At 43.4% G+C, this 22,251-nt stretch overlaps 1 protein-coding gene across 4 annotated transcripts in view; it reads right to left on the bottom strand.

Annotated features, from left to right (window-relative positions):
• Nucleotides 1-22,251, bottom strand: part of LOC115476616 (deoxyribonuclease-1-like) — a 100,347-nt gene that overhangs the window by 27,373 nt on the left and 50,723 nt on the right. For all 4 annotated transcript variants that reach the window (XM_030213086.1, XM_030213084.1, XM_030213082.1 and 1 more), the window contains one exon: nt 8,203-8,286. In XM_030213086.1, the coding sequence (XP_030068946.1) occupies nt 8,203-8,286 (84 nt within the window). The remainder of the gene's footprint in view (nt 1-8,202; nt 8,287-22,251) is intronic.

The raw sequence follows: 22,251 nt of genomic DNA on the forward strand, positions 1-22,251 counted from the left end.
CTACTTTCTTACCCTTCTATACGTTACATCTTTGCTTTACCCTATAATGTTCTATTATGTTGACATTGTAAATAGTATACCATGCCATACTTTGTATTGTTTTTGAATATTTTTACTGCTGTAATTGTCTATTGCTCATGTTTGATCTATTTTTACTGTACACCGCCTTGAGTGAATTCCTTCAAAAAGGCGGTAAATAAATCCAAATAAATAAATAAAAATACTGATCCTTGAATTCTGTGGGTTAGCCCTAGAGTTTTATGTATAGTGGACACTGTTGGAAGGCACTTGTTTAACATTGTGTCAGACAGGACTCAGGCTGCTTTAATTACACTGTCTGAGAGTTGACTGCTGTATATTTTTTGTGCTCATTTTAAATAGAGCATGTGCTGTATCGAAATCTGATTGCATACTCATTTGTACATGTACGGCCACCTCACAATGAAACAAGCTCCTGGGAAACAGCCAGCAATTGTGCTGAAGTCAAGTTATTTGTGGTGTTTGAGCTAGGAGTCAATTTTGCTATGGCTTCTTGTATAGAGCAGAAATGTGTATGACCGGTGGTTGGGAGGCGGGGCTAGTGCTGGGCGGACTTCTGTGGTCTGTGCCCTGAAAGTGGTAGATACAAATCAAGGCCAGGTATACATATAAAGTAGCGCATATGAGTTTATCTTGTTGGGCAGACTGGATGGACTGTACAGGTCTTTTTCTGCTGTCACCTACTATGTTACTATGACTACAACTGGTGTTGAACTAGCAGGGGGAAACAGCTGCACTAGCTTCTCATTTCCTTGACAGTGTATCTCTACATTTGCTCTAGAGTGCCACCTTCAGAGCTAGGAAGGAAAAGCAGTCTTCATGCCAGAACAATCTGACCTCTTTGCTGGGATTACCAACAGTGATGCCAATTAATGTCAAACTGTGGGTGGCTTTAGTGATGTGGACACCTCTGCACTGAGAACTGGCCTGAGACCACCACCTTGCTTCAGATAAACCATCAAATGATAAGATACTGTAAGTACATAAGTATCGCCATACTGAGACAGATTAAAGATCCATCAAGCCCAGTATCCTGTGGCCAATCCAGGTCACAAGTACCTAGCAAGATCCCAAAACAGTAAAGTTGATTTTATACTGCTTATCCTAGAAATAAGCAATGGATTTTCCCAAGTCTATCTTAATAATGACTTTATTAGGTCAAGATTAAAAACATTTTTATTCAAGGATGCATTCTCATCTTTAATATGAAACATCTTTACTAGATATTTAACAGGACTTAGAATGGTGGTGGACCCGGGGATCCAAGCACTTAATCTTTCTTTCTTTCTATGCTTTCCTGTTAGTAATGGAGTCTTATCTTTTCTTCTTTTCTAAAATTAAAATTCTTTTATATATGTATATGTGTGTGTATGTGTATATATATATATATATATATATATATATATATATATATTCTGTACATCACTCAGAAGATATTAGATGGGTGGTATAGTAAGAAAAAATAAACTTAAAACTTATGGACTTTTCTTTCAGAAACGTATCCAAATCTTTCTTAAACCATGCTAAGGTAATTGTTTTCACCACATTCTCTGACAGTAACTCCCAGAGTTTAATTACACGTTGAGTGAAGAAATATTTTCTCCAATTTGTTTTAAATTACTACTCGGTTTCATTGTCTGCCCCCCTAGGCCTTGTATTTTTGGAAAGAGTAAACAAGCATTTCTACCCATTCCACTGCACTCAGGATTTTACAGACCTTTATCATATCTCCTCTCAGCAGTCTCTTCTCCAAGCTGAAGAGCCCTAGCCGCTTTAGCCTTTCCTCATTGGGAAGTCATCCCATCCCTTTTATTCTTTTCTGTTGCTCTTCTCTGTACCTTTTCTAATTCCGCTATATCTCTTTTGAGATGCAGTGACCAAAATTGCACACAGTATTTGAGGTGTAGTCACACCATGGAGTGATACAAAGGCATTATAATATTCTCGATTTTATTCTCCATTCCTTTCCTATAATTCCTAACATTCTATTTGGCTTCTTAGCTGCTGCTGCACACTGAGCAGAGATAAAGGTACTAGTCCTAGAATTCTGTGGGTTAGCCCTACTGTGATCAGGTCTTAGAGTTAATTACATAGACTGGACACTGGTGGAGGGCACTTGTTTATCCCTACATCAGATAGGACGTTGAGGCTGATTCTATTATTCTGTTTGAGCACTGAGACTGGGCAGAGGGTTTTGATGCATCATCAAGATGACACCTGAATCCTTTTCTTGAGATAAGATGGTAGTGACTTTATTGACTACTACTACTACTACTACTTAACATTTCTAGAGCGTTACTAGGGTTACGCAGCGCTGTACAATTTAACAAAGAAGGACGGTCCCTGCTCAGATGAGCTTACAATCTAAAGGACAAAATGTCAAGTTGGTGTAGTCTAGATTTCTGAGTATAGGTGTGGTGGTTAGGTGCCGAAGGCGACATTGAAGAGGTGGGCTTTGAGCAGTGATTTGAAGATGGGCAGGGAGGGGGCTTGGCGTATGGGCTCAGGGAGTTTGTTCCACGCATGAGGTGAGGCGAGGCAGAAAGGGCGGAGCCTGGAGTTGGCAGTGGTGGAGAAGGGTACTGAAAGGAGGGATTTGTCTTGAGAGTGGAGGTTACGGGTAGGAACGTAAGGGAAGATGAGGGTTGAGAGGTAAGGAGGGGCTGCAGATCGAGTGCATTTGTAGGTTAGTAGGAGAAGCTTGAACTGTATGCGGTACCTGATCGGAAGCCAATGAAGTGACTTGAGGAGAGGGGTGATATGAGTATATCGGTCCAGGCGGAAGATAAGACGTGCAGCCGAGTTCTGAATGGACTGAAGGGGGGATAGATGGCTAAGTGGGAGGCCAGTGAGGAGTAGGTTGCAGTAGTCAAGGCGAGAGGTAATGAGAGAGTGGATGAGAGTTCGGGTGGTGTGCTTAGAGAGGAAAGGGCAAATTTTGCTAATGTTATAGAGGAAGAAGCGACAGGTCTTGGCTATCTGCTGGATATGTGCAGAGAAGGAGAGGGAGGAGTCGACGATGACACCGAGGTTGCGGGCAGATGAGACGGGGACGATGAGGGTGTTATCAACTGAAATAGAGAGTGGAGGGAGAGGAGAAGTGGGTTTGGGTGGGAAGACAAGAAGTTCGGTCTTGGCCATGTTCAGTTTCAGGTGGCGATTGGACATCCATGCAGCGATGTCAGATAAGCAGGCCGATACTTTGGCCTGGGTTTCCGCAGTGATGTCTGGTGTGGAGAGAAAAAGCTGGGTGTTGTTGGCATAGAGATGGTAGTGGAAGCCATGAGATGAAATCAGGGAGCCCAGGGAAGAGGTGTAGATTGAAAAAAGGAGGGGTCCAAGGACAGATCCCTGGGGGACTCCGACAGAGAGCGGGATAGGGGAGGAGGACAAACCATGAGAGTGTACTCTGAAGGTACGATGGGAGAGATAAGAGGAGAACCAGGAGAGGACAGAGCCCTGGAATCCAAAGGAGGATAGAGTGTCAAGAAGTAAGTTATGATTGACAGTGTCAAAGGCAGCGGATAGGTCGAGGAGGATGAGGATGGAGTAGTGACCTTTGGATTTGGCGAGGAGTAGGTCATTATTGCAGACTTTAGATAGTGCTGTTTCTGTCGAGTGCAGGGGGCGAAAGCCGGATTGAAGCGGATCGAGGATGGCATGAGAGGAGAGAAAATCGAGGCAACGGCTGTGGATGGCGTGTTCAAGTATCTTGGAGAGGAAAGGTAGGAGGGAAATGGGGCGGTAGTTGGAGGGACAGGTAGGGTCAAGTGATGGTTTTTTGAGGAGGGGTGTGACTACGGCATGCTTGAAGGTGTCCGGGACAGTTGCAGTGGAAAGAGAGAGGTTAAGGATATGACAGATAGGGGGGGGGGGGGGGTGATAGTAGGAGAGATGGTGTTAAGTAAGTTGGTGGGGATGGGGTCTGAGGAACAGTGGTGCATTTCGAGGAGGAGAGGAGATGGGCGGTTTCCTCTTCGGTGATATCAGGAAAAGAGGAGAAGGAGGCCTGGGTTGGTTGGTTGAGGGAGTGGGTTATGGGATGAAGAGGAGGGGAGGGTTTGGTGGTGAATTCAAGGTTGATCTTCTGGACCTGAACTGGATCTGAACCTGTGGCCCCCCTTTTTGATTAATGAACTCTTTGCTGCTGGAAAGCACCTCCCTCTTTCTCTGCTCTCCTGCTAGTAGTACCAATTTGTAATTCTTCCAGTACACTAAATAGAGCATTGTTTTAAAGGAGGCATGCCTGCGTGTTTTTAACACATGTACTTTTGAAGATAATTTTTTTCTGCAATGAACTACCTGGGCGATTTATAAAGTATGTGAATATCCAATCAGGCCACCTCAGCACTATCCAGGTACTGCAGGGCAGAGCTTGGGTAGAGTCGGGAGTTACTCATGCCCAGATGATCAAAACCAAATGCGGGCACTAGAGGCCATTAGTGCCATCCCATGATCAGAGCCAGTGAGCGCGTGTAACAACGCACTCACAGGCTCTGAATGCTAATAGCATGCAAATGTATTCTAAACAGGGATATTAGTATTCTTCCTCAATGCTCAGCGGGCAGCATGCCAACCTAGTGCACTGCTACCGCTGTAAACCCTACACCAGCTCAGATCTGGTGTTAAGATTTACAAAGCATTGGGGAGAAACATAGAGCCCTGTCCAGTGTGCATTTGCATGCTAGCAGGCCTCTCATCCCCCCAACTGACAACCTGAACCTAACAAGAGCTCCACACCCCAAGCCAGTGACACAGGTTTTATATGGTAGGGAAGCTCTGCCCAGTGCATCCCAGGATGCTCTAGGCAAGGCAGGGTGCTGCTATTTTGAAGGCAGCACTGAAAGAGGAGGGAGTGTGCTAGTCCCTCCTCCTCTATTGCAGAGGTGGGGGTGGGGGGTGGGGGTTGGTTTGCGGTCCACTGGGCCATCAGGGCTTTTTGGGGGGTGTGAGGGGGAGTACGGGGCTGGAGATCCACCAGATCTCCAACCCCCTATGCTCTTGTGTTGGGGGGGTTCAGGGGGGTTCCACAGACCTCCATCTCCTGCGTTTGACAGGTCCGAGCTTTTGCTAGCCCAGACCTGTCAAACTAGTGCGGGAGGATTGTGCCTGCTGTGATCATAGGGGCATTATAGCCCCCCCCCCCCTCCCCGCACTGTTCCAGCACTATTTTTAGAACACTGTTTGGAACAGCATGGGGCTTCTGATCATTGGCACCTCAGTTAGGAGCAGTATTCATTCCAGTAACCAGGTAATTGCCTGGATACATTTAGGACAGAAAAAGGCTGACCTTGTTACTCTCCAGTTACTTGGATATTCAGAAAAGCCTGTGGTAGCTGACTGCCACACTTAGAATATCAAGGAGAAAGTATTTAAATGGCACTACAATAAACTGAGGGCAAATTCTTACACATGCACTTTTAGTGCTCAGAAGTCCTGCTGGGTTATGGGTGGGGTGTGGAACTTGGTGGGGCAGACAGAGAACTGGCTGGCCATCTTGTTCACACTGCTCAACTCGCTACTGCCGCATTTTGGAAAGCTGCTCTGATCCCCACTCAATGGTCTTTCCAGGTGGTGGAAATTGTGCTGCTTGAAGAGGAAGCTTGACACCTGTAATAGAGTATGGAGGAACTACTGGAGGGTCCGAGCTCAATGAATGCATGTTCTGTTATCTTTAACCTTGAGTTTTTGGGGGGGGAGGGGGGGGGGGGGCTGTGGGGTCCTGATAAATGAAGTTTTATGAAGTAGTAACCTCTCTGTGTTGATTTCTGTAATACTAATACAATGCTTATATCCTGCATAAACCCATATCAGTTCAATGCAGTTCACAAACTGTCAAAACCCAGGCATACCGAGGGAAAGAGAACAACATAAAACATAAGTCAATAATATTTGATCATTGTTTCTGATACAAAACCTTTGAAACAACCAAGTCTTTAAATGTCTCCCAAAGAGCAGATGGTCAGCAATTAGTCTACTGTTCTCGAGAAGATCATTCCACATCTTTGTGGCTTAATAAGGAAAGGTAGATACATAGGTCCATCCGCTTATATCGTACTGCTTTATCCCCTGGAAAATGTAACAGCATTTAATTTTTTTTGATTGTAATGTACCCCGAAGAGATGACCAGATCACGAGTTTTGTCATATAGGGCTAGAGCCCAAAAAAAAAATCGGTGCTCAATGCTATTCAAAGATGAGCCCAAAATGGTAATTGAATGCAAGAAATCCCACGAAGAAGCCAACAGGGAGAGTCCAGAAGTGGGAAATGAAGGACAGTTAAACAGACCGCTGGTTCAAATGATCCAATTTATTCTTGAAATGTATATCAATGTGAAAAAGAATACCTCTCTAACGCCTACGTTTACTAAGGTGTGCTATGGGTAGCTTAGTGTTTTTGACGTGCATAAAGTTTATGCACGTTAAATGCCAATGCGCCCATAGAAATGAATAGGTACGTTAGTGTTTAACACGCCTTAAATTTAAAGGCACATTAGAAATGATAACGCACCTTAGTAAACATACTCCTAAAATTGTAGGTGTGCAGAAACATAAAATTAAACAAAAAGCTTTTTCACATTGATTGCCTTTTAATGTATCGGTACATTTTTAGAGATTCTGTTTTTAACCCAGTATATTTGTATATATTTTATTATTCATTTACTATTGCATGATTATGTTCATTTAGTTGTATACAGAACTCAAACATTTGTGTTATTTATTCTTTCATATTTATGTGATAGTATGTTTTCTTTCGCTTGTAGACTCCTGAGGCAGGCATCGTGCATGCCGAAACACAGCTGCCGTACTGAGTCTTGAGTTTTTTAATATATATTTCAAGAATAAAGTGGATTGTTTGAACCAGCGGTCTGTTTAGCTGTCCTTCATGTCCCATTTCTGGACTCTTCCCATTCCAAGATGAGCGCCTTTTATCGAGTAGCATTGAGTGCCGATTTTGGCGCCAGGACTTAAGCCTGCTGAAACCAGATGTAATTCCTGGTATCCAATTATGCCTAAATTTTAAGAATACCCTTGACCCGCCCATGCACCTCCCATTGTCAGGCTTCTTTTTGGGTTCCATGCCTTGGGATATAGGCGCACATTGTTATAGAATAGCGCATAGGAAAATGTGCACGTAATTCCAAATTGGCGCTGATTAATGCCAATTAGTGCCCGATTATTGGCACCAATTGGCCGCACATCTTGGATCAGCCCCATACATAGAATCTGAGGGATATTATAGTGTCTACCCGTACAGAATCATAAGTACTAACGATTATCCATTCCTGCATGTGTAACCAATGAGCCTTGATATAGAAAGGAGTTACCTAATCAAATTTCCTAGCAGAATATAGCAATCTCAAAGTTGTATTCTGCAATTTTTGCAATTTCTTTAAAAACAAATCACAACACCCCACATATAGGGGGTCTTTTACTAAAGATTAGCTTGAGCTATCTGCAGCAGGCCCATAGGAATAAATCCTTAGTAAAAGACCCCCGTAACACATTATATTAATCCAGCTGATTAAGGATTAGAGCTTGTAAAAGTGCATTACCTGCCAAATAAATTATAAAGTTAGAAAAGTCCTTCCTGTATCTTTCACCAAGCTGTATGCACCAAAACGTGCCCACAACCTGACACTAAGCAGTGCATGTAGTTTTGTGCTTGGCAGTACATCGACCTCTTTATCTATTCCCAGCCTATGAATAATGTGTGCGGTCCACAGGGGACAGGCATAATTGGGAAAGAATAGAAATTGCCATTACATATTGTATGTATGTGTTTGCATGTGCTTGTATTTATTTATTTATTGATTAATTGACCACCTTTATGAAGAGATTCATCCAAGGCGGTGTACAGCAGGTACAGTTTAACATAAAACTTAACAATTTTGTTAACAGCATGATAATAGTACAAAGACCAAATATAAACATAAATACAATCAATGAGGTAAACTTGGAAATGGGAAACTGAAAACCTAGTAATAGGACTAACAACAGTATCAGAGATATACACATTTAACAGCACTGAAGAACCATCATATAACAGAAACATGATAAATGTCAATACAATACGAATGATACCGTAGTAGACAGCATGGAAAAACATTCAAATAACACAGATGTAATAAGATATCAGCGTAATATTGTGTGTTTTACTCACTTATAAACGAAGAGATACTGTTCCTTGTAGTTGTCACGTCCTAAGGGGTCACTGATCTCATAGGAATAGCTGTCCTCACATACACTAGAGAGGACAGAAAAATAATATCTCATTTAATACTTCCCCTGTAAAACTGACATATTTATTTATTTATTACATTTGTATCCAGCACAATTCCCACTCATCGCAAGTTCTATGCAGCTTACATAGCAACAAATCACAAAATCATGAAGTTAACAATGATTTAAAGTATTATATAACAATAAAACATAATTAGACTAAGGTAGATTGTAAGGAGAGGAGAGAGAGTGAGGCAGGGAAGAAGAGGGGAGAGAAGCATGGAAAAGGGGGAAGAAGGGAGGGGGAGTGGGAAAGGGTGCAGGGAAGGAGAAAGGGAAAAGAAAAGTAGGGAAATGGTATGGAAGAGATCAAATGGTAAAGGGGATGTCAAAGGTAAATTGTCTGTTAAGTGAGTGAATGTTTAAAGTAGAGAACTATTGAGTTGAATAAACTTTTTTTAAATAAGTGGGTTTTCAATAATTTCCTTTATCAATAGAAATCAAACAAAATAAAACATGGAAAAGAAAATAAGATGATACCTTTTTTATTGGACATAACAATACATTTCTTGATTAGATTTCGAAGGTTGCCCTTCTTCCTCAGATCGGAAATAAGCAAATGTGCTAGCTGACAGTGTATATAAGTGAAAACATTCAAGCATTACTATGACAGCCTGGCAGGGTGGGAGGATGGGGGTGGGTAGGAGGTATGCATGGGGACATCAAAGCATATCATTGATATTCTAACAGGATGGATGTGGATAGGTGAGGGGAGGGTGATCAACAGAGACATACAGCTTTATGGTTTATAATGGGCTAGGAACCCCAGATCCTTGCTAAGTCCTTTCTGTTGGGTGTTAAAATATTCAATCATTCTGACTTCAAAGGTCTTACGTTCTTGTATGGTTTTAAAGTTACCTTTCAGGATTCTCACTGTGAAGTCACTGGTACAGTGTCCTGGTCCTGTATAATGTTGACCCACAGTCAGAATGATTGAATATTTTAACACCTTTTTTTGTATGAGCCTATCTGGCCCATTCTGTGGGCTGAAGCCAGTAGGCGGATCCTGCCGCTATATTGAGTGACTCAAAACATTCTCAGATGCTGTTGAAAACAATAGCAAATTTGTAAGGTTTATATTATTTTATCAAACCTCTTTAGTTTTGCATTCTTTCTGTTAGGAGGGGAGTTGGGGGTTGGAGGAGGTTTTGAGGGGTCTGTGAAGGGAAGAGGGTTATATTCAAAATGTTTTTGTCAGTGCTCCAGAGCTTGCTTTGTTATTTACAATGCTGTATTGTGGATTTCAGTATAAAAACAACAGCAAACATTTATAACTGCCTATGCGTGCGTTTTTTTTTTAATTTGACAGCTTTTTTATTTATTTGAAAGCTTCCCATATGTTTACTACTTTTAGCGGGCAGTTTTCCCGCATATTCAGGCCACCTCTTAGTGCATCTGCCATAAAGCCAGTTTTCTATTTTTGGCAATAATGGCCAGGCACTAAGTCCAAAAATAGTGCCTGGCCATTTATCTCATAAGCCCTTACCACTTCCTATTTATTTGGTAGTAAGGGCTCACGTGCTAAACCTGCAGTAATCGAGCAGGAAGGCCCCCCCCATAGTAGAAAAAATATTTTTGTTTTGTTTTTCAGGAAACTCTGCATGCCAACTTCAGAACTATCGCCGGGCTCCTATGCTTCCCCAGCAGTCGAGCCGATTAGGCACACACTATCCATTTGGTAGCCTTACCGCACCTTTGTAAAAGGGCCCCTAAAACAGCATAAAAAATTATTGTAGTCAGTAGAAACAGCAGTAATAACCTCTGTATTTTGTGCTCATTTTTCTACATTATTCTATACAATACAGTAATACATAGCCAAATCTCAGTGAGGATATCCTGTTTCCTGATGAGTTCATCTTAACTGTTGTAATCTGCTGTTGGAAGCCTGGTGTTATAAAGATGAAATATATTGAAATTAAATGAAAATAAAATTAATCTCTCCTTTCACTGGGACACATGGAATCACATCTTCATCTCTTTTGTAGAACTTTACATTTTAGATACACAAATGGATTATTTTGTTTTGACCATTTTTCAGGGACAAGTGGTTTTATAAGTCAAAAAAAATACAAAATAAATATTTTGTTTCATGCAGATCTCCCATTTGTTTAAACATATCTAAATGGGCTATAAGTCCCTAGTGCAGTAAATTGGTTTTCTTATATTTTGTTCTTGTGATGACTTTTACTGTGCCAAAACTGAAAACTCTTCTCTTCTTTCTGGTCAATATTAAAAGGAGCTCATTGTGAACACTGTCCACTAAAAGATTGTTTTCTGGATATTCATGAGGAATTGTGATATTGCATAACTAAGTGTGTGCTTGTGTTCCTAGTCATGCATCCAAATGTTATATCCTTTCAAGCAAGCTAGTTAATTGTTTATCTTATTAAACAAGTACATAAATACATAAGTATTGCCACACTGGGACACACCAAAGGTCCATTAAAACCTGCATCCTGTTTCCAACAGTGGCCAATCCAGGTCACAAATACCTGGCAAGATCCCGAAAAAGATACATTTTATGCTGCTTATCCCAGAAACAGCAGTGGATTTTCTCCAAGTCAATTTAATAATGGTCTATGGGTTTTTCCTTTAGGAAGCCATCCAGACCTTTTTTAAACCCCACTTTTACCACATTTTCTGGCAAGGAGTTCCAGAGTTTAATTACATGTTGAGTGAAGAAATATTTTCTCCGATTCGTATTAAATTTACTACTTTGTAGCTTCATCGCATGCCCCCTAGTCCTAGTATTTTTGGAAAGCATAAACAAACGATTCACGTTTACCCGTTCCACGCCATTCATTATTTTATAGGCCTCTATCATAGCCATCTTTTCTCCAAGCTGAAGAGCCCTAGCCATTTTAGCCATTCCTCATAAGGAAGTCGTCCCGTCCCCTTTATCATTTTCGTTGTCCTTCTCTGTACCTTTTCTAATTCCGCTATATCTTTTTTGAGATGCGGTGACCAGAATTGAGCACAATATTCGAGGTGCAGTTGCACCATGGAGTGATATAAAGGCATTATAACGTCCTCACTTTTGTTTTCCATTCCTTTCCTAATAATACCTATCATTCTATTTGCTTTCTTAGCTGCCGCAGCACTCTGAACAGAGGATTTCAACATATCAACGCCGAGATCCCTTTCTTGGTCGGTGACTCCTAACGTGGAACCTTGCATTACGTAGCTATAATTCGGGTTCCTCTTTCCCACATGCATCACTTTGCATTTGTTCACATTAAACATCATTTGCCATTTACATAGTAACGTAGTAGATGACGACAGAGAAAGACCTGTACGGTCCATCCAGTCTGCCCACAAGATAAACTCATATGTGCTACTTTATATGTATACCTGACCTTGGTTTGTATCTTACAAAAAATCAGGAAGATCAAATCCAACCAACCAAGTTAAACCTTAAACTCACTATAGTAAACTTGGGTTCAGAATAATTTATCTTTTTTTATATATATATGTATGCACTTTAAAAAAATGCTAAAGTGTTTTAAATTGTTTTAAATGTGCTCAGACCATACCGTTTACACCCATTATATCCCCAAGAGGAATATGTGGTGGTGTCACAATGGAACCATCATTGCACATATAATGTTCCACCTCCTAATATTTTTGTATGTACATACAGCTGCGCCCAAGTAGATCTTACTCACCGATGTATGCGTATATCTATAATACATATGTATAAGTCATGGACTATTCACATTAAATATTGTTAGACTTGAGCTCAAACCTCCGCCCATAAATTATGGTACATTCCATATTACCTTCTGATACATGGATAATAAAACATACAGTTCAACGTTTGTTTAAACCTAAAGGAGGAATATGTTAATTCATGACACCCTGATTTCTCTTCCCCCACATATCTTACACAAACCAACCCACAATGCGATATACACACATATTCACATAATTATTTCACTTCCCTTGGGGTATATTGTGCTCGTGCTTGTGCTTCATTAAAATCACATATCATTCATCCATTCCAATCTTGCCATCAAAATAACTGCTCCCTTTAACTCTGGCCGAGTTTCAAAAGTCTTCATCAGAAAGGGAAAAATACTAATCTTTTAAACCAATTTGCAGGCATCATAAATCCCCCGGGTGGGATCGCCTCTGGAATCCTTCCTCACTCCTCGGGGAGGATATAATGGGTGTAAACGGTATGGTCTGAGCACATTTAAAACAATTTAAAACACTTTAGCATTTTTTTAAAGTGCATACATATATATATAAAAAAAGATAAATTACCTTGGTTTGTCTGTCTAGTACTAGCCCCGCCTCCCAACCACTAGCCCTGCCTCCCACCACCCCAGTCTCCTAGTCCCGTAAGTTCCTCTTGTAATTTTTCACAATCCTCTCACGATTTAACAACTTTGAATAAGTTTGTGTCATCAGCAAATTTAATTACCTCACTAGTTACTCCCGTCTCTAGATCATTTATAAATATGTTTAAAAGCAGCGGTCCCAGCACAGACCCCTGGGGAACCCCATTATCTACCCTGCTCCATTTGGAATACTGACCAGTTAACCCTTTATCCTTTAACCACTAATCCAAAATAGAACACTGCCTCCTATCCCATGACTCTCCAATTTCTTCTGGAGTCTTTCATGAGGTATTTTGTCAAACGCCTTTTGAAAATCCAGATACACAATATCAACCGGCTCGCCTTTATCCACATGTTTGTTCACCCCTTCAAAGAAATGTAATAGATTGGTGAGGCAAGATTTCTTTTCACTAAATCTATGTTGGCTTTAGTGGAACATAACCACAAAGGCATGGTATGGTCACATTTTCAATATGGTAATATTGAACCCCAGCTAAGGAACAGATGAGATTGAGGGGCATAATCGAACGGAAACGCCTATCTCCATGGGCGTTTATCTCCGAGAACGGGTCCGTGAAGGGGCGGAGTGAACCGTATGTTCCAAAAAAAATAGACGCCCATGTTTTATTCGCCAAGGTGTGAGCTGGGCGTTTTTGCTTTTCACCGATAATGGAAAATGAAATCGCCCAGCTCAAAAACGAATAACTCCAAGGCATTTGTTCGTGGGAGGGGCCAGGATTCATAGTGCACTGGTCCCCCTCACATGCCAGGACACCAACCGGGCACCCTAGGGGGCACTTTTACAAAAACAAAAAAAAAGGTCAAAGAGCTCCCAGGTGCATAGCACCCTTCCCTTGGGTGTTGAGCCCCCCAAATCCCCCTCAAAACCCACTGCCCACAAGTCTACACCATTACTATAGCCCTAAGAGGTGAAGGGGGGCACCTACATGTGGGTACAGTGGGTTTGGGGGGGTTGGACGACTAAGCATTAAGCAGCACAATTGTAACAGGTAGGGGGGGGATGGGCCTGGGTCCACCTGCCTGACGTCCACTGCACCCCCTAACAACTGCTCCAGGGACCTGCATACTGCTGCTTGGGAGGAGGGTATGACATTTGAGGGTGAAAGTAAAAAGTTGTGAAACATCATTTTTTTGTGGTGGGAGGGGGTTAGTGACCACTGGGGGAGTCAGGGGAGGTCATCCCCGACTCCCTCTGGGGGTCATCTGGTCATTTAGGGCACTTTTGTGGGCCTTATTCGTGAAAAAACAGGGTCCAGGAAAAGTGCCCTAAATTCTAGCTACAAACGCATCCATTATCGGCGAAAGGCGCCCATCTCTGTTCGGGTGATAACCACGCCCCAGTTCCGCCTTCACCACGCCTCCGACACGCCCCCGTCAACTTTGTCCGCATCCGCGACGGAGTGCAGTTGAAAGAGTCCAAAGGTCGGCTTTCGATTATACCGCTTTATTTGTTTTTGTGAGAAAAACGCCCATCTCCCGATTTAGGTCGGAACTTGGGCGTTTTTCTCGTTCGATTATAAGCAGGTTAGTCTTCACTGGACCAAACTTGCGTTCCTTGTGCCATCAGATATATATCCCACATTATCCCAAGCTAACTCAGGTTCAATTTGGCTTACATTTGAAAATACAGTGAGACAGAAGAATAGAATTCAGTAACATCATGGGAACAAGTAGATGGATATGTCTGAAACATTTAACAAAGCTGAGATTAGGATATATACCCAACTGGCCTTTAAAAGTCTGTCCTTTAATGATGCTGCATGTTCAGAAATCATAGTCATATGTATAGACAGTTATTCAAACATTATCACATGCACACTCCAGAACAGGCATCCATACACTCATTGAAAAGCAAATAACAACTTCTAGAGAGTACATCCAAAATATTTCCACATTTTCATCTTCCAAAATGCTAGACAGCAGATGTACAGATCAGTAAGACCCAAAGCAGTCCAAAACAAGTAAAGTCAGAAACAACATAGTTTATATCTAATTGTTCAACCACCTTTGGGTGTCTCCTTTGGGTTTAAAAAGCAATATCATAAGCATGTAAGGTCTGAATAGATGAATTAAGACCATAGTAACATAATAAAGATAAAGATCGGTATGGTCCATCCAGTCAAAGTTTTAAGCAAATGCCAACAATATGTAATACTTGGTAGCAATAGTGAAATACTGATGAAATCACATAGCAGGTAGCCAACAGATTTATTTTCCAGTGAAAATAATTAACTTTGTATAAATTTGGTGGCTAATAGTGTGCTGCTTGCATTTATATCCAAACAGACTTTAAGAAGAAATAAATATATACAACAGAACTGGCACATTTAGATTGACTTTGGACTTCTGCATGAAGGTAGCTCTATCCTCATTATTTAATATCTTTCTTTCAAATAGTAGTAATAAAAATGTCAAGTGCATTTTTATAATATACCACTGCATTTCACATAACAAAAGGAGCGGGGGGGGGGGGGGTCACATGATGACGTGGAGCTGAGCGGCTCCGACCTCCGCGCTCAAAAACCTGATAAATTTACCCGCAAAGACCTCGTAGCAAACCCCAAGTAGCAGAGCGGGGAGTTTTTAAAGCGAGAGTGGTGAAAAGCAAGATCGCCATACCCTCTTTGGCGGGGCGGCACACTGGTTATGCCCGCTAAGACTCCACGGAGGAAGACGAGTGCTCGAGCGGTGCACAACAAAATGGCAGCGGCCCCGGAGCTGACAATGACCGGAACGTTACCATCTGAACTGGCGAGGGATCTGGCACAGCAGATTTCTGCTGTGTTAGAGGAGAAGCTGTCGAAGCTGCAGGCATCTGTGGATCAGATTCAAGAAATATTGGAGCGCCAGGGCACGCGCCTGCAGCACGTGGAAGAGCGCATATCGCAGTGTGAGGATGTGGCGGCGAGCACAACTAGCAGAGTGAAAGCGCTGGAACGGCGATGCGAACAACTGGCACAGAAGGCAGAAGATCTAGAAAACAGGAGCAGGCGAAACAACTTGAGGATTGTGGGAGTCCCAGAGTCAGTGAAAGCAGCGGATCTTCGAAAGTTAGTAGAGCACTGGCTTCCCACACAGTTGGGCCTGGAGTTGGAGGGGCCTTTTCTGCAAGTAGAAAGGGTCCACAGAGTGGGAGCTGTAAGAGCCAAAGAAAACAGGCCACGACAAGTTTTGGCAAGAATTTTAAATTACAAAGAAAAAGAAGCACTTCTGCAGGTGTACAGAAGTAAGCCGAGGCTTGAATATGAGGGGAACAAAATCTTGCTGTTTCAAGATTACTCTGCTTTGGTGTCAGACCAGCGGAAGCAGATGGGATGCCACTGTAAAAGACTGTACGACAAGGGAGTACGGTTTGCCTTATTGTATCCAGCAAAAGTTAGGGTTCTTCATGATAATAAATCCCTGTACTTCACCGAGCCTGCGGAATTAGAAGCGTTCGTAAAGAGACTGTAATGAGAAGAGGCTTACAGGGACTGGATTTGAGATTTTCGCTCCTGCTACAAGATCGGTAAGAGCTGGGTGGGAAGATCATGAGTCTGGACAATGAGGTCTGTGATCTTTCTAACTTGTGGCGGGCGAGGATGTTGTGATGAAGGCCGCAGGGACCTGCACTCTTGCCAGTTGGCCGGAATCGAGTATCTTAGCTGTTGGACAGTAATGCATGCAGTTTCAAAGTGATATGACAAGGTTTTTCTTTCTGTTTAATGTTTGCTCCTGTCTTTATAACAGTCTTGTTGCTGGAACTACAATGTTGGGAACCTGGGGGACGTTTGTATAACTGTTTTAATTAGGAGGGAGGTACTTGGGGGGTTGGCACGGGGAATGGATGGGAGAGTGTGGGAGAGGAGATCGGGAGAGTCAGTGGTGTGAAAGAGGGGGGAGTGTGTGAAGATAACTGTTGTGCACATGGGGGAATGCTTGGACCAGGGGGGTTGGGGGGAACTAAGGTCAGGGAAGGGAGATGGGAGAAAGGGGAGGAAGGAGTGGGAGTTGGAGGGTGGAGGGTTGGAGAGGGTAGATAGGATCCTGGATTCGTATAATAATGGAAAATATGGGGAACAAGGGAACAGGAGAGGGGAGAATACGACTAAAGATGGTGGACCATATTGGCTGGGAGAACGAGAGTACTGGGAACTGAACTGGGAGGCTTCCAGAAATTTACAGCAAGATGTGACAGTGTTTTTTGGTCATTTCAGATTGGACGATGGCTAATTTAAAAATAGTATCACTGAACGTTGATGGCGTGCACTCCCCTATCAAATGTAAAATAATTCTGCAGGCATTAAAGAGACAGAAAGCTGACATAGCCCTGATACAGGAGACACACCTAAGTAAACAAGAACATCTCAAATTAAAGAGGGATTGGGTGGGGGACATTTACTTTGCAGCTTATAATGGAAGGCAGCGTGGTGTTGCCATTTTGATTCGCAAATCAGTGGCGTTTAGCCTGCATAAAATGTACCAAGATGAAGAGGGGAGATTCGTGATAGTGGCAGGTTCTTTACAAGGTGTTAAGGTGGGGCTCTGCAGTGTGTACGCGCCCAATGTTTATACACACAAATTTTTTACTACATTGATTGCTAAATTAATACCATTTGATGAATACCAGTTAATTGTGGGGGGAGATTTTAACATAACCAGTGATCCCACCATAGATTGCAAGCCCCCAAAGAAGGTGGGGAAAGTTCATGATGAGAGGGGGTGAATTTGGTAATGGAGAAATTGGGGCTAGTGGATGTTTGGCGCCTCCAACATTTAGACGAGCATGACTATACTTTTTTTTCACACTCACATGGGGTTCACTCACGCCTTGACTATTTGCTGGTGTCCCAGTCGTTGAGCCTGATGACTATTAAAATGGAAATTGGTGAGCCAGATGTCTCTGATCACGCTCCGGTGTGGGCGGATTTGCAGTGGGGAAGCGGTAGTCGACCGGCTAGGTGGCGGATGAATCCGGCAATGTACCAGAGTAGTGAGTTTCGAATTTTTTTACGCCAGAGCTGGTTGGATTATGTATCAGATAATGAGGGATCAGCGGTGAGCCCAAGAACATTTTGGGAGGCTGCAAAGGCAGTCTTGCAGGGTAAGATTATCTCTTATGCAGTTTCACAGAGGAGACGCCGAGAGGCGAAGCTTAAAGACCTCACGGAAAAATTGAGAGAGGCCCGTAGAAATCTAACTGGGTCCGCCACCGAGAGCAATAGACAGTTGTACATGAAGTGCAGGAAAGAAATACAGGAAGTGTTGGATGCTGGGGCGCTGTACAATATTAAACTATATAAATTTAAGTTGCACCGCTGGGGTAACAAGACAGGAAAGCTACTGGCAGCGTTGGTGAAGCAAAATCGGGGGAAGAAGTTTATTGCAAAGGTGAGAGATGGAGGGGGGAAGATAGTCACAGAGCAAGACGCGATTCAGAGGGAATTTGCAAATTACTACGCGTCTCTTTATCAGAAGGGTACATTCTCGGAGGAACAGTGTAGAGAATTTCTGGCTGGAGTGGACCTTCCCACTCTGATGGTGGATCAACAGCAAATGCTGAGTGAGCCGTTGCGGGGGGAGGAGGTTCAACAAGTCATTAAGCGGTTGAAGCTGGCTAAAGCACCAGGCTCAGATGGGTTAGGGGTGGAATATTACAAAATTTTGCAATATTTGATCATATCCCCTTTCATAGCCATGTGTGATAAAGTAAAGGATACGGGTACTATGGGCCCAGTCTTAAATCATGCTCATATTGTGGTCCTCCCGAAGCCGGGGAAAAATGATGAACTGGTAGGTTCTTATAGACCAATCTCACTGCTGAATCAAGATGTCAAAATACTAGCAGCAGTGCTGGCAGAGAGGTTGGGACGGGTAATTCCGTGCCTGGTCCATTCGGACCAGGTGGGATTTGTCAGGGACAGATTCGCGTCGGCCAACATCCTGAAAGTGGGTCGGGCTCTGTTTGAGGGGCAGGGGCGAGCAGGAGAAGCTTTGCTGGCCAGCCTGGAATGCCCAGAAGGCCTTTGACAAGGTGGTATGGGAATATCTGTTTTGGATATTGAGGCGTTTCGGCATCCGGGGTGACTTTCTGGACTGGATTCGGGCCCTGTATAGTAACCCAACTGCTCAAATTATTATCAACGATGCTCTCACTGAGACCTTCCCGTTAAAGGGAGGGACCAGGCAGGGCTGCCCGTTATCCACGCTGTTGTTTATTCTGTCTCTGGAACCGTTGGCAGCCAGAATAAGACAGGAGGGTGAGTTAAAAGGTATAATAGTGGGGGTGTAGAGTACAGTATAAACTTATATGCAGACGATATGTTGCTTTTGTTGAGTGAGGCGACGCGCACTCTTCCAATAACTATGAACATCATTCGGAGATTTGGGGAGTTCGCGGGCCTTAGCATCAACTTTGGCAAGTCAGAGGCGTTGCCTATTAGCGAGCCATGTGCCAGCACGGTGCTGCGTGATTTCCCCTTAAAGTGGGCAGTAGGCGGGATTAGATATCTAGGAATTTATTTGGGGGCAGATCAGTCCTGGGTGTATAAGAGGAATGTGAACGATAGACTGGACGAGGTGAAAAAGCTGTGTCATAACTGGAGTGAGCTGCCTTTGAATTTTTTAGGACGAATTGCTTTGGTAAAAATGGTGGTCCTGCCTAAGCTCTTATATCCGTTACAAATGCTCCCATTGTGGGTGCAGAAAAGGGAAGAAATTCTGTATCTTAGTGTGGTTGGCACGTTTATATGGCACGCAAAGCGACCTCGGATAGCATTTGGGAAACTTATTCATGAGAGACGACAGGGAGGTCTTAGGTTACCAGACCTGCGCATATATAACGTGGCAGCGCTGCTGCGATGGATTCATGAATTGACATCCGAAGAGGGTTTTTATGCATTGTCGGGTTTTTGGGAGAGCTGGTGTAGGCCGAATGACCCATTTATTGTTTTAGAATCATGGGCAGTGCAAGGGGCTAGAAAGATAGTGGAGAACCCATACGTGGCGACATTACAGCGGGCCTGGCGGTGGTGGAGAGGGCAGGGCGGAGTGGTTAAAGGGGTTAGCCCTTTTATGCCGCTAGTGGGGAACCTGACTTTTCCTGCAGGAGAGGGAGCGTCGGTTTTTCAAACATGGCGAGAGAAGGGATGTAGATTCATAGGCCAATTCAGGAAGGTGGGGGAGGATGCGTTTCCAACTTTTGAGACGGTTAAACACGAGTTGCAGATTCCGGGTTGTCAATTCTTTGCATATCTTCAGGTAAGGGATTATGTATTGAGTGCAGAACGTAGGAGTCAAGTAGTGACACGCTTTACTACATTAGATCAAATATTCTTACAGATGCCATCCCGCTGTAATAGACTTGCATGGTGGAGTCAAGTGATCAGAGACTATCTGAAAGGACAGCATTTGGTCGGGCTGGCGGAACTGTGGAGTCAGGACATGGTGGAGGAAATTTCAGTGGACCGATTAGGAGCGGTCTTTGGAAATCTGCATAAATTAACCCCAAATGCCTCTTTACAAGACATACAGTGTAGAATACTTTATCGAGTTCACATCACTAAAGAGAGGGGTAAGAAATTAGGGATGTGGGAGGACGCAACTTGCAATAAGTGTGGGCAGGGAGTGGGTACATTTGTACACTCGTTTATGGAATGCCCCTCTTTGTATGCATTATGGTCTGGGGCACTGAGCGCCCTTGAGGACATCTTGCAATGCACATTGGAGTGGAGGTATTCAGTTACATTAATGGGGTGTGGGGATTCACTCAAAGAGCAGGGGTTGGGGGCGGCGCAGAGAGCATTTGTTTTGTTAGCGATGGTATTAATCAAAAAATGCATTTTGCAAGTCTGGGTTGCTGCAGAGCCCCCGCCTTTGGACATGTGGAAGACCAATATGAGTGAAATGGTGAATTGGGTGCTCCGTGCACACAAAGGTGCTGTGTCTCTGGAAAAGCGGCAGTACCGAAATATTTGGGGAAGGGCGCTCTCCTTGTTCTCAAATCAGGGTCTTGAAACAGGCAATCTGGGATAAGTGCTGGGGCTAGAAGGGAGGGGGAGGGCGGGTAGGGAAAGGGGGGTGGGGGGGGGGGCTACTCCAAGGGGGTAGAGGAACAAAGGTGGGAAAACAAAAAGTTATGAAGTTTAATTGTGTAGTGCTATAGGATATATTTCACATGTTTGGATTTCAATGTTGGAGAAAAATGTCTTTTTTTTATATGTGCTGTAGTATGGATTATGGTTGACTTCATATTACAATAAAGAAATTTTCAAAAAAAAAAAGGAGCATGGTCCTACATATCATCTTTCTCTTTTGATCTACACACAGAAAAAAAGATTTTAAATGCTCCCTGGTTTTAACCTAATTAAGATTTTTAAAAAAACCCTTTTTAATTAAAAATAAAAACTCTGAATGCTGAGCACCTGGTTTGTCATAACATGATGTCTGTTTTGATGGCCCTTTACTAGGTTTAAAAAAATCTCAGCACCAATACAACACATGCTATGGTGTCCCTATAACTAGCCCCTGGAAATGATACACTGGTTACGATTTAGAACTAATTACTACTATGACTGATGAAAGGTTATTCTGTTTTGACGGTTCCTCTGTGTATATCCATATGCTGCACAAGCAGGCATGTTTGTATAACGGAGATTAACTGTAAACAATTTTTATTGAACAAATAAATAAAGATACACTAATCCAAACAGAAACATGTGTTGTTCAATATTTTTTACAAGATTTATTCCTACCCAAACTCTCCACCACCCACCCAGCCCATATGCCCATCTGATTCCAAGATTTTATAAGGAATCTAGACAGGATAAAATTGCCAAGCTTATAAACAACTATTTTAGGCAAAAAATGTCAAACTAATACAGAACAATAAACACTCAAAAAACCTTTTGTGATCCTGACTTACTAAGTCGCACCCCATCCCACCATACCTTAACCATTACCTATGAACTACAACTAAGGTGACCCGTTGTCTGGACTCTTATGACCCTAGGCAGTGGCGTACCAAGGGGGGGGCGGTGGGGGTGGTCCGCCCCGGGTGCACACCGCTGGGGGGGGGGTGCCGCGGCGCGCGCCTGCTCTGAGTTTGCTGACTTCGCGCGTTCGCTGCAGCTCTCTCTGCCCTGGAACAGGTTACTTCCTGTTCCGGGTCAGAGGGAGCTCCAGCCAACGCGCGAAGTCAGGGAACTCTGAGCAGGCACGCGATGCGGCACCCCCCCCCCCCAGCGGCGTGCACCCGGGGAGGGGGTCCGCGCTGCATCGGGGGGGGGGGGGTGCTGCACCCGGGGGGGCGGGGCACCGCCCGGGTGTCTGCCCCCCCCTAGGAACGCCACTGACCCTAGGTCACCATGGAACAATAACATCTATTTCTCCCCCCAACCCAATCCTGGCAGAGAATCCCAAAAATACCCTTACTAACTTTATGAGCTTAGGGAACACTTGGGAACCTATTTAATACAGTCTTTCTTGCCTTATGAAAAATAGTTTGCAGGTAACGGTTCCAGATAGACAGGAAGGCTCTTCTTCTCCTTGGGGAAATCTGAGCTGCCTGTGCTTCCCAGACCATTAAT

Source organism: Microcaecilia unicolor, chromosome 8 (genome assembly GCF_901765095.1).
Source record: "Microcaecilia unicolor chromosome 8, aMicUni1.1, whole genome shotgun sequence".
Lineage (NCBI taxonomy): Eukaryota > Metazoa > Chordata > Amphibia > Gymnophiona > Siphonopidae > Microcaecilia > Microcaecilia unicolor.